The 12,623-nt window shown below is 42.8% G+C and overlaps 1 protein-coding gene across 1 annotated transcript in view; it reads left to right on the forward strand.

Annotated features, from left to right (window-relative positions):
- The window catches only part of BEND7 (BEN domain containing 7), a 78,309-nt gene that overhangs the window by 61,116 nt on the left and 4,570 nt on the right, over positions 1-12,623 (forward strand). Inside the window, exon 8 of the mRNA XM_054988217.1 lies at positions 1,112-1,162. Coding sequence (XP_054844192.1) covers positions 1,112-1,162 — 51 coding nt within the window. The remainder of the gene's footprint in view (positions 1-1,111; positions 1,163-12,623) is intronic.

Below are 12,623 nucleotides of genomic sequence, written 5' to 3' on the forward strand. Positions count from 1 at the left end.
GACACAGTTGAAGGAAAGGTAAAGCCTGGCCCAGATATTAGTGACTTGGGATGACCAGCTGGCTTTCTGCTCCTCGGTTGTGTCCTTTATTGCAGCCCACATCCTTTGTCAGTGGCTCTCAATCACATTGTAAACTGGTTTAAAATCCATTACAGTCATGAGAAGCAAGGGGAAGGTTTGTGGATGAATGATGGCTACTTTGGAATCATTCTGTAATACATAGAGGCCCACTTTATTATTACTACCTGTATTCCAGGATTCATAAACTCAGGGCTTTTTTTCTGGGAAAAGAGGTGGTGGAACTCTGTGGGTTGCCTTCGGAGAAAATGGTCACATGTCTGGTGGCCCCGCCCCCTGATCTCCAGACAGAGGGGAGTTTAGATTGCCCTCCGTGCCGCCGAGCGGCGCGGAGGGCAATCCCAACTCCCCTCTGTCTGGAGATCAGGGGGCGGGGCCACCAGACATGTGACCATTTTCAAGAGGTTCCGGAACTCTGTTCCACCACGTTCCCCCTGAAAAAAAGCCCTGCATAAACTAGTTCTAAAGCTGAGCCCTCTCCTTGGATAAAGCTCTTCATGCACTTCAGAGTAAGCTGTTTGTGACTTTCATATTGGTGAATATTTGTAACCTTTTCAGAAGTCCTTGGCCACTGATGAAAGGAAGATGCTGGCCTGGTCGGGTGCTGTGCTGTGCTGATCTGACAGGGCAGTTCTTCCTATCAATTTCAAACAAATAAGTAAAATCAAAAAGAGTCCAGTAGCACCTTTAAGACTAACCAATTTTATTATAGCATAAGCTTTCGAGAATCAAGTTCTCTTCATCAGATGCCTGATCAAAACTAAAATCAAAAATAAAATTGGTTAGTCTTAAAGGTGCTACTGGACTCTTTTTGATTTTGCTACTACAGACTAACACGGCTAACTCCTCAGAAACAAATAAGTAAAATCCATTAGGGTCTGAATGAAATGCATATTTCTCTCACCGGTTGTGTGCATAAATATTCATTGGTTCCTTTCCCATCTTCTGTTTACTATTACTGTTTTACTTAATTGCATAAATCTGTGTTTACATATTTAGGAAAAATAATCTTTTGTGTCTTGTCTATATTTAGCAGAGACAACTGACTGTGATGAGAAACTGGACATTTCTCTATTACAAACAGGTAAAAAGCTGTTGGTTAACAAAAGTGTACTGGTCTGTTTTAGTTTGTTTTATGGGATTTGGTTTGGTTTCAGTTGCTAGAATGCAGTGACACGGCACTCATTCTCTCAACCTGTTCCCTTTGTTGATAGATGCTGTCACTAGATATGGCTCCATAACTCAGTCCCCCACCCAGCCCCACATGTACAGCTAACCCACCCACGGCTCTTCCAGGGGCAGGGAGGCTGTCCTGCTGCTTTTTGGGACATGGGGCAGTTTGGCGCCTGAGCCTGGCTAGAAGGTGGCGTAGAGGGGGGGGGGTACTGCTGCAGTTCCTCCTTTTAGATAGGGAAATGGGCACAGTGTTTCTCCTGTTGTTGATCTTTTTCTGGCTATCATATCTGTTGAGTGCATTTTATTCCACCTTCCTCCATGAAGCTCACCGTGATGTACCTGCTTCTCTTGCCCCCATTTTATCCTCATTTTATTGTTACTATGGAGGACTCTTAATGGTGGGGGCAAGAGGTGTAGCTGACCTTCTGAGTTTGCTTCTGAAGTGCACCACCCTTCGCCCCCTCCCCATACTTTGGGTCATAAGCTGTATACAGAGGAAATATGCCTTAATCTATTGGGTTGCTAGGGACAAGCAATAAGAGGGGCTGACCTTTGGGGACCTGCTTGTGCCCTGGCCTTTTCACTAGGGGTGGGTGGGTGGGGATTTGGGGGTGAAAGAGAGAGAGAGATTTCCTTAAAATAGCTTTTGCAATCTGCTTCTAGCCAGAGGACTCTTAGAATCGTTTAGGCAGCCAAATGTTTTATGTCCCTAATTTGTGGGTGCTTATTCTTCAGATTTTAGTGTTCCTTTATGGCTCTAGATTTTGTGAGCTGGTTTTTACTGGTGGTTAATTTTAACACGTTTATGTTTTTCTGATTTGTTTTTGTGAGCAAGTCTCTGAGGTGTGTGCAATCCCAGATTCATGAATTGGCTAAATAGCCGGATTTATGCCGACCCAGCATAATCCAGCTATGCCGGTTCACATTGGAGAATCCCAGGCCGGGGGCGAGAAGCCAGTTTTTTGATGGGCCCGAGTATTCAGCCACAGGCAAGCTCCGCACTGTAGCAGGAGAGCAACCCAGGCTGGGGACAGGAGGCAGCAGGGAGAGTGGATTCCCATGCCATTCGTCCACCCTGCCTGAGCGCCAAATGTCAGGCAGCTGCAGCGGGAAGGGTGGGGAGAAGAAGAAATGAAAGGCGCTCCTGGTTCCCCGCCATCAGCACCACCGGCCCTTTCTCCTTTGCGGGTGGGGAGCAGACCGGCATTTCCTCCTCCTCCTCCTCCTCTGGCTGCTGCTGCTGAGGCACTGCCACGCCCTTCTCAAGACTGTCATCAGGGACAAGCAGGTGAACGAGAAGCAGTGGGTGAGTGGGGTCAGCGCCTCTTCCTAAGGCACCTGGCTGGGGCTGCTGGCCATGCCGGAGGAGGCGGCAGTGAAGGCACCTTGCCAGCTCCTGCACGGAGCAGTGGAGATGCACACCTCTGAGCCAGCAGCTTGGCTCGAGCCAGTGAAGGCAAGCTCCACACTGCAGCAGGAGAGAGGGGCAAGCCTGGTGGGGGGCAGGGGGCAGCTGGGAGAGGCGGATTCCCAATGTTACCCCTCCACTCCCACCTGAGCTTGAAAAGAGCCCTTCAGGTCACCACTGTGGCTGCCTTTTAAGCTTCGCAGCTCCAGCTGGCCTCACCCCTCCTTGCTTCAGTTTCTCTGGTTTGACATTGGGGTTCTGTGGTTTGGGATACGTTCCCTTGCATTAGTCTGGTCCTGTTGGGCTTTGTTAGTTCAGTTTGCATTAGGAGAGGGACTTGCATTTGGAACTGGCTTTTGGCGACTTCCGGTTTGGGATTCATGGAGGTCTAACGCAGCTCCATTCGCGGAGCTGACCGGACTGCCGTTTTAACCGGCCGGAGGGGTGAAAATAGCCCGCGGCCGACTGCTCTCAGGCGGGGAGCAGGCAAAGAACGCTCAAGACCCTAGGGTGAGTTAGATCTCGGACGAGGGGGGGCTCTACCCAACGAGTCTCCCCCCCGATCCTTGAGGTCCCACCTTGCGACGGGTCGGCTATAATCTCTGCGGCAGTTTTGGGGCCAATTCGGCTGGCATAAGACCTACATACCCAAGCTTCGATTGGGGAAGGAAGCTGAGAGGAGAATTTAAGATCGAAACAGCGATTACAACCCGAGAAAGGTGAAGAGAAGGTAAAGATCGCTATCTTTTGAAACGGGACAGATTGACAAAAACAGAGAGGAAAGAAAGTAGATTTTTAAACTGCAACAGACTAGTGAAAAGGAGGTGAAGACTTGGCAGGAGTTGTATTTTAAAAGAGACTAAGTTTAAAGAAGTTATTACAGAAATCGGACTATTGTTTTGAATACCTGTGGTTTTGGAGCTGTGGGAAAAAGACACCATCGCGAGACCTGCTGTGGGAAGACGGGAGACAGGAAGTGCGTAACAACAATAGAGTGGCTGGAGAGAAGCGGCCCTTGCCGAAGGACAGGAAGTAGGGAATCGCCATTTTTGAAAGGGGAAGGGTCGCGGCTTCAGCGGAAGAGGAAGTAGGCCATTTTGGATTACAATAACATAGAGAAACCATAGAGAAAAGACGCCCGACATTTTGGACACTTTAAAATTTAATTTTGGCAAAGATCGGGACATTTGAAAAAAGAAAAACGTTTAATTATACGCCACGGAGTTAAGGAAGAGAGCAGATTCGTGGGAGCGAGCTAAAGCAAGCCCCACGATGTCGAAAAAAGAGTGGCAATCGGCAATAGAAAATCTGGATAAAAATCTGGACAAAAAACTTGTAGACATGATTAAAGAACTTAAAGACACGAAATTGGAGCTTATTAAGGAGGTTAAAGAGGTCACACAGACAGTAAAGTCGGAGCTGTCAGAAGTGAAAAAAGGTATGGAAACGATTAGTAGTGAATTACAAGGAACGCAGCAGAGAGTTAAAACAGTAGAAGACGCGATGGAGAATTTAATAGACACGCAACAAACGGAGATGAGACTGGTGAAGGGGAGGATGTCAGTTGCAGAAACTAAACACATGGAGAAGCAGCTTCGTTTTCGTGGTCTGCCAGAAGTGGAAGGGAAGTCAGCGCAAGAACAGATGACTGAGGTGTTGGCTGAGTACCTGGGGAAGGAGGAGGAGGAAGTTGTGGCTATCCTAGATGTGGCGTACCGTGTGAACTCGAGAATTGCAACCCAGAGGAAACTACCAAGGGATGTGATTGTGCAGTTTACAACTAGAAACATGAAAGAGAGGATTGTGACAAAACAGTTTCAAGATCCATTGGAGATTGATGGCAAGACGATCATCATAATGAAGGAACTGCCCAGATCAGAGTTATTGGATCGGAAAAAATATAAAGTGCTAATTCAGACTTTGAAGGACATGAATATCAGGTACAGATGGGAGCTACCGGAAGGAGTGTCCTTTGAGTTTGGAGGGGCAAAAAAACGCATCAGATCTGAGCGGGAGATGGAGCGATTTATTAAGGACAATGAAAAAGACTTACCAACAAAACTATGAATATGGAGTGTAAAGTATTATCTTGGAATGTAAATGGACTTAACTCACCGAATAAGAGGAAAAATATTTTTCATTGGCTACTAAAACAAAAATGTGATATTCTTTGTTTGCAGGAGACCCATATTAGAAAACAGGATGTAAAATACTTAAAATCTGGAAAATTGGGCAAAGAATTTGTAGCGGCCTCCAACAAGAAAAAAAGAGGAGTGGTGTTGTACATAGAAGAGGAGCTACAGCCAAAATTTGTTATGAGAGATGTGGAAGCTAGATTTGTAGCAGTGGAATGTAATTGGAATTTAAAGAGAGTGTTGGTAGTCGGACTTTATGCACCTAACGGTGCAAAGGAAAGCTTCTTTGAGGATTTAAGGAAGCATTTAGACGATCTTGCATATGACCAGATAATTCTTGCTGGAGACTTCAATGGAGTGACAGATTTGGAACTAGACAAAAAGACTACAACAGCACAAAAGAAAAGAGGACTATTGCCAAAGCTTTTTTTTGAGTTGATTCAACAAGAGACTCTCGAAGATGTATGGAGGAGAGAATATCCTAAAACCAGACAGTTTACTTTTTATTCTGCAAGGCATCTTACATTATCAAGAATTGATATGATCTGGGCCTCAAAAGACTTAGCGTTATGGACTAAGGAGGTAGAAATAATGCCGATGGTAGGCTCAGATCACAACCCAATTATGTGGAAATTTGGAAAAAGGAGAAAAAGGAAAGCCTGGAGAATAAATGAGGACTTGTTACAGGAAAGAGAGAATATGGAAATATTGAGAAGAGAGACAAAGTTTTTCATACAATACAACGTGAATAAAGAAGTACCAACCAATAAAGTTTGGGATGCGTATAAGGCGGTTGTAAGGGGCATACTAATGGACTTAAATGGTAGAGCAAGGAAAAAGAAAGAGGAGAAAAGACAAGAGATTGAGGAGAAAATAAAAGCCAAAGAAGCACAGTTAAAAAAGAGACCAGGAAAAAAGAAAATATACCAGGAAATTAAAATTCTTCAAGAACAGTTAACAGCAATGAGTAATAAAGAATTGGAGTGGAACCTTAAAAGACTGAATCAAAAAGTGTTTGAGGGTGCTAATAAACCTGGGAAATATTTGGCATGGCAATTGAAGAAGAAAAGGGAAAAGAAAATAATAAATAAAATCTGTGAAGAAAATAAAACGTACTTGGAGCAGACTACCATTAGTAGAGCCTTTTATAAATTTTATGCTAAGCTGTATAATAAAAAAGAAGTAAACAAAGAATCAATAGCATCATATCTGGAGAAAACCAAACTTCCAGAAATCTCGGAAGCTTGGAGAAATAAGTTGAACAGTGAAGTAACTGATGAGGAAATAAGTAAGGCAATACAATCCGCAAATCTAGGAAAGGCGCCAGGGCCAGATGGACTTACGGCTAAATTTTATAAGACAATGGCCAATGAACTGGCACCATTCCTAAAAGAGGTGATGAATGGAGTTTTTAGGGATCAAAGGATTCCAGATACTTGGAGTGAAGCGAATATATCATTGATCCCAAAAGAGGGCCAAGACCTGACCAACGTGAAAAATTACAGACCTATATCATTACTTAACAATGATTATAAAATTTTTGCGAAGATATTGGCGGAGAGATTGAAGGGGTGGCTCTCGGAAGTTATAGAGGAGGAACAAGCAGGCTTTTTGCCAGACAGGCAAATAAGAGACAATTTAAGGACAGTGATCAATGCTATTGAATATTATGACAAGCGTTGTGACAAAGAGGTTGGTTTCTTCTTTGTAGACGCTGAAAAAGCGTTTGACAATTTAAACTGGGACTTTATGTTTGCCACTATGGAAAAGCTACAACTGGGAGAAAGATTTGTCAAAGCAATTAAGGAAATTTATAGAGACCAGACTGCAGCAATTGTAGTGAATGATGAACTGACCAAGAAATTGACGATTAGTAAAGGAACAAGACAAGGTTGCCCGTTATCTCCATTGTTGTTCATTTTAGTATTGGAGATTCTGATGATACAAATACGACAAGATGAGGAAATACGAGGAATAAAAATAAAGGACTATTCATATAAGGTCAGAGCATTTGCAGATGACATAATGTTAATTGTAGAAGACCCACTGGAGAACATGCCAAAAGTGATAGATAAGATCAAGGAGTTTGGAGACTTGGCAGGTTTCTTCATTAACAAAAAGAAGTCAAAGATATTATGCAAAAACATGACTAAGCAGAAACAACAATTGTTAATGGAAACAACGGATTGTGAAGTAACCAGTAAGGTGAAATACTTGGGAGTTGAGCTGACTGCAAAAAATATAGATTTGTTCAAGAATAATTATGAAAAATTATGGACTCAGATAGAGAGAGACTTGATCAAATGGAATAGATTGAACTTGTCATGGTTGGGCAGGATTGCAGCAGTTAAGATGAATGTGTTACCAAGAGTAATGTTTTTGCTACAGACAATACCAATCATCAGAGACTCTAAACAATTTGAAAAATGGCAGAGGAAAATATCAGATTTTGTTTGGGCAGGCAAGAAGCCTCGAGTGAAAGTAAAAGTTTTACAAGATGCAAAGGAAAGAGGCGGAATGCAACTGCCCAACCTGAGACTTTATCATGATGCAATCTGCCTAGTTTGGCTAAAAGAGTGGATGACATTAAAGAATAAGAAACTACTAGCCCTAGAGGGATATAAAAAAATTTTTGGATGGCACGCATACCTATGGCATGACAAAGTGAAGGTCAACTCGATGTTCCTGCATCATTTTGTAAGGAGAAGTTTATATACAATCTGGAAGAAGTACAGAATTTATCTACAAGAAGGAACCCCTTTGTGGGTGGTTCCATATGAGGTGATAGACCCGAGAGCTGTTGACAATGAACAACAATGTTTAACGTACAAAGAAATAACTAAAATTGAAGTATCTAAACTTAGAATAAAGACGCAAGAGGAACTATCACCTAACTATGATTGGTTCCAGTATAGACAGATTAGAGACTTATACAATTCGGACTTTGCAAAAGGGGGCATACGAACAGAGAACTCGGAACTAGAGCAGACCCTTCTTAAAGAAGACAAGAAAAGAATATCTAAGGTATACCAAGTACTGTTGAAATGGTATACTGAGGATGAGACAGTTAAAACACAGATGGTGAAATGGGCTATAAATTTCAATAAAGAAATAACAATGGAGGCATGGGAATACTTGTGGAAAACTACAATGAAGATAACGACTTGTACTAATATTAAAGAGAACATTTACAAAATGATATATCGTTGGTACATGACACCAAAGAAGATTGCGCTAGGGAATTCGAATACTTCTAATAAATGCTGGAAATGTAAGAAACATGAGGGCTCCCTCTACCACATGTGGTGGTCGTGTGAGGTAGCTAGGCAGTACTGGGGGGAAATAATAAGAGAAATGAGTGAAATTTTACAGTTTCAAATAAATAAGAACCCAGAACTCCTGCTACTAAACTTGGGAATGGAGGGAATTCCAGCCCATCATAGGACGTTGATATTTTATATGACAGCAGCAGCTAGACTTTTGTATGCGCAAAAATGGAAAGTACAAGAAGTGCCAACTATTGAAGATTGGATCTACAAATTGCTGTATATGGCTGAAATGGACAAGATGACAAGAAAACTGAGAGATCTGGACTCAGGGCAGTTTAACACGGACTGGGAGAAGCTGAAACAATATCTGGAGAAGAAATGGGAGGTGGGAGGAAAACTGTGGCAGTTTGAGAACTACTGAAGTATAATAAAAGTATAAAAGAGAGGGGTGACTTTACCGGGGGAGGAAGAGAAATGTGAATTTATAAGCAGTTAGATTAATAGATTGATATATATATAGACATGTATAGGCTAACTGATAGAACATTGATAGAGAATAATTAATGATAAGGTTTAAACATGAGGATTGAGTAACTAACAATATTTTCTTTCTTTGATAAGATTTATATGCACCAAACTGAATGTACAGAAGAGTTAAATTGACTGACTATGTGATGAGCTATATAGAATTACCATAAAAAGATGAAATGAGTAATATATAGAGAACAAATCAAATTGTTTGATTTGTTTGATTTAAATGTGGGAAATCTTTATGGTTTATGATATATAGGTTTACGATATATAGAAATATTTAAAACTGGAAAATGGGATAAATTGTTTATCCAAAGACGTACAGTTTGGGTGTATAATAAGTAAAGGAGTTAAAGATGTACTGCTTAATATAATGGAGAATGTATATCTGTTTTAGACAGAGGAATTTAATAGAAGTAAGGGAAAAGGGACAGAGGGGGGGAAAGCTGTTGGAAGTCAACAAAAGGGGGGAAAGGGAGGGGGTTAGAAATGAAAAATTTGGGGAAAATTGAATGTAATGTAAAAATAATAATATTCTAACCCAATAAAAAACTTTTCAAAAAAAAAAAAGGAACTAGCTTTTGGCCAGGGGTTGCCTTGGCTTAAGGTTTCCATGCCTGGAAGCCTTGGAAATGTTTCCCCCATAGGAGACTACGGAGACTGGGAGCGACTTGTTCAGGGGACCGTAGAATTGGATCCTGGAATCCAGTCTTCCTGAAACTTGGCAGATGCTTAGTGGACAGGAAGGAATAGGTCCTTGGCGAATTTGGTGGAGTTTCCTTGATAAATGCCCTCCTAGCCCCCCCCCCCCCATAAGGGCCAGATAAATTCAGGATTTTCTAACTGGATTAGAGAATCTGACCCAGATTTCAGGGATACCTTTGTTTTTTTTTTGTTTTTTTACTATCCTTGGAACTATCCTTGGAACCCGAATCCAGTTCAACCAAATGTTTTTGGTGTGTATACCCTAGTCTCTGTGGAAGCATATAATTGTTTTAAATAAATAGATTACATTCTAGGTGGCTGCTGTTGGACAGAGCACTGGGCTAGATAGACTTCGGTCGGATCTACCAAGACAATTTGCCCATTCTTATGAATCGTCATCATATTTGTTTTGTTGTGGTAGAAAGTATGTGAAATTTATCTGATGGATGTTAGTAGCTGGTTCCCTTTCTCTGATCTGTGCATCTCATATTTTCTGGAAACTTTCTAGTAGTTCTTATTCAAGAATCCTGCCAAGGACATACCTGGCAATTGCAGGATCATGTCCTTTCCTGTTTCTACCCAACAGCCCAATGCCATGCATGTTTACTCAGAAGTAAACCTCACAGTCCAGGGAAACTTATTCCCAAAGGAATAAGGATTGCAATCTGAGTGTTACCGTTAGCACCAGTGCTTTACATAATTTTAAGTTAAATGTTAGGTTTTAATTTTATCCACTACTAAAATGCTGCCACTTCTGAATCCAGTTGTTAGAGGTGCATAAAACAGATCCTATCCCGTCATTCCACGCGGCAGCAGTAGCCGCTTTCATATGCGTACAGGAACAGCTCTGGCCTGAGGTTGATTGACTTTTATATTTGTACATCTGCAAGAACTTTTTTTTTTAAAAAAAGCATGTTTATCGCAGCTCTCTTCCTGATAATCAGATGTCTCAAGCTGGGTATTTGAAATGAGTTTCAAAGTTGCTCACAGACTGTAATTTATCCTCCTATTTACATATATTAAAAACCTTAAAAGGAAAATACCAACAAATTAATGAAACCACACATTTATTTCCCCCTTTTTTCCCCCTGCCTGAAAGTTCTACAGATTCTCCATTTGACTAGGAATGAACCTGGGTGCCAGTATAATACCCACTCTCCCTGGGTTCTGCATAAAGAGAAGTGTTTCTATTGCAAATGAACTGCAAATCTTTCATAATTTCTGAAGAGTTTTAGTAAGTTGTCAGTATAACATGGCTACATTTGTTCCTGTAAGGGAATACATTGTTATCACAGGAAATCTAAAAATACTACAGGAATAAGCAGCCTTATTCTTGTTTTAGTCTAGGATTGTAATTCCCAGTATGGGTGTCATGGCGTATACATGTGCCATCGGGAAACTGCTTATTTGCTGCAATGAATCAAATTACAACATGTAATAATAATAATAATAATAACATTCGATTTATATACCGCCCTTCAGGACAACTTAATGCCCACTCAGAGCAGTTTACAAAGTATGTTATTATTACCCCACAACAATCACCCTGTGAGGTGGGTGGGGCTGAGAGAGCTCCAGAGAACTGTGACTCGCCCAAGGTCCCCCAGCTGGCTTCAAGTGGAGGAGTGGGGAATCAAACCCGGCTCTCCAGATTAGAGTCCCGTGCTCTTAACCACTACACCAAACTGGCTCTCAAATATTCATCCATAGAGGAGGCTGCCTGCTGAATCTATGCATGATCTGAGCTTCTCTCCAAATTAGCCTTTGGTAGCAGCTAGCATGGTTGCCCACAAGCATGCCTGGATCGGGCACCAAGGCACCACAAAGACCCTAGCCAAAGTCTTAGGCCATTTCTTTTGGCCTTCAGTGGTGGCAGATGTCCAGTCGTGCCCTGTCTGCCAAAAGACCTCCTCACAGGCCCCCCCATGAGTCCCACTGGCCCCCTTACCTGACAGGGTGTTGATCCTTTGCATAGGTTTACATGTTTAGTGCAGACTGGGCCTCCAAACTCGAGCACCTCAAAGTGTTCTTATCAGCATTAGAGCATGCAGGACTGAAGGCCAGTCCTGCGAAAAGCTGGATTGGGTTCCAGGAACTTCAGTACTTGCAGTTTGTGAAGGAAGAGGGACATCTATGGCCCCCATCCCAGAAGGTGTCCTCCATTACCGACACTCCTGACTGACCACCAAGAGACAAGTGCAGCACTTCCTCAGCCTACTGGGATACTATAGTCACTTTATTCCACATTTCACAACTAAAATCCCCCCGCAACAGACTGCCTTGGAAAAGGTATGCCCCAGAGAGGGACCCCATTTGAATCTCTTAAAGAAGTGGCACAAGAAGGGAAAAGAAACCTGCCGTTTGGCAGGTATTCTGTCCTGGTATTCTGCAAGCCTTCCACAACCACCAGATGGCCTTGATGCAGAGCAGAGCTCTATGGAACTCTGACTTTGAGCGGCCATTCCTATTATATACGGACATGTTTGAAACCAGCCTTGGAGCTGCCCTGGCCCAAGCGCAGGAAGGGCAAGAGGTCCCCGTCCTGTTCCTGAGCAAGAAACGACAATCCTCAGAGAAAGGTTACATGATGGTGGAGCGTGAGGCCCTGGGGATTAAGTGAGCAGTGGAAGTCCTCTAGGGCTGGGGGCTGGGAAATCCATATCCAAATGCCATGGTGCCTGGAAGGCTTGCTTGTGACCTTGGTCCCATTGCAGTCTTTCAGCCTGGCCTGCTTTCCAGGATTGGAAGGAATGGAAAAGTATAAAATGATATCAAGGAAAAGGAAGGAATGGAAGGAATGGAAAAGTATAAAATGATATCACCACTTTGAGTCAACATTGTGGCTGAAAGACGGGCTTTAGATAAACTGCAAAGCCCTCTTTTAAAAGACATTGTACATTTCTACTCAAAAAGGGTGCCCCCGGGACAAGAAGTCCTTTCATTAAATTGCCTGTTTTCACGACCTCTATTGCAATCCTTTAGCAGATTTATACTTCATTCTGGTGGTCATCATGGGCTTTTTTTCCTGAGGAAACAGGTGGTGGAACTCAGGGTAGCGGTTGCCAGAACCTGGGGCAACTCCCCGCAGGAGGTGGTTACGCTGCCACTACACGTGCATGCGCTTAGCACACGTGCGCTCCTGAGACCACACGATGACATCACTTCCGGGAAGTGACATCATCGCACAGGGCTCCGGCAAGGGGCTCTTTAAATTTTAAACCCCCGGGCTTCAGCTGCTTGGCAAGGACTTCCCTGCCAGGCAGCTGAGGCGAGCCAGCAGGGTTTAAGTACCCCTTTCCATGCTGCTTCGAAGCAACACGG

This window comes from Eublepharis macularius, chromosome 9 (assembly GCF_028583425.1).
Source record: "Eublepharis macularius isolate TG4126 chromosome 9, MPM_Emac_v1.0, whole genome shotgun sequence".
Lineage (NCBI taxonomy): Eukaryota > Metazoa > Chordata > Lepidosauria > Squamata > Eublepharidae > Eublepharis > Eublepharis macularius.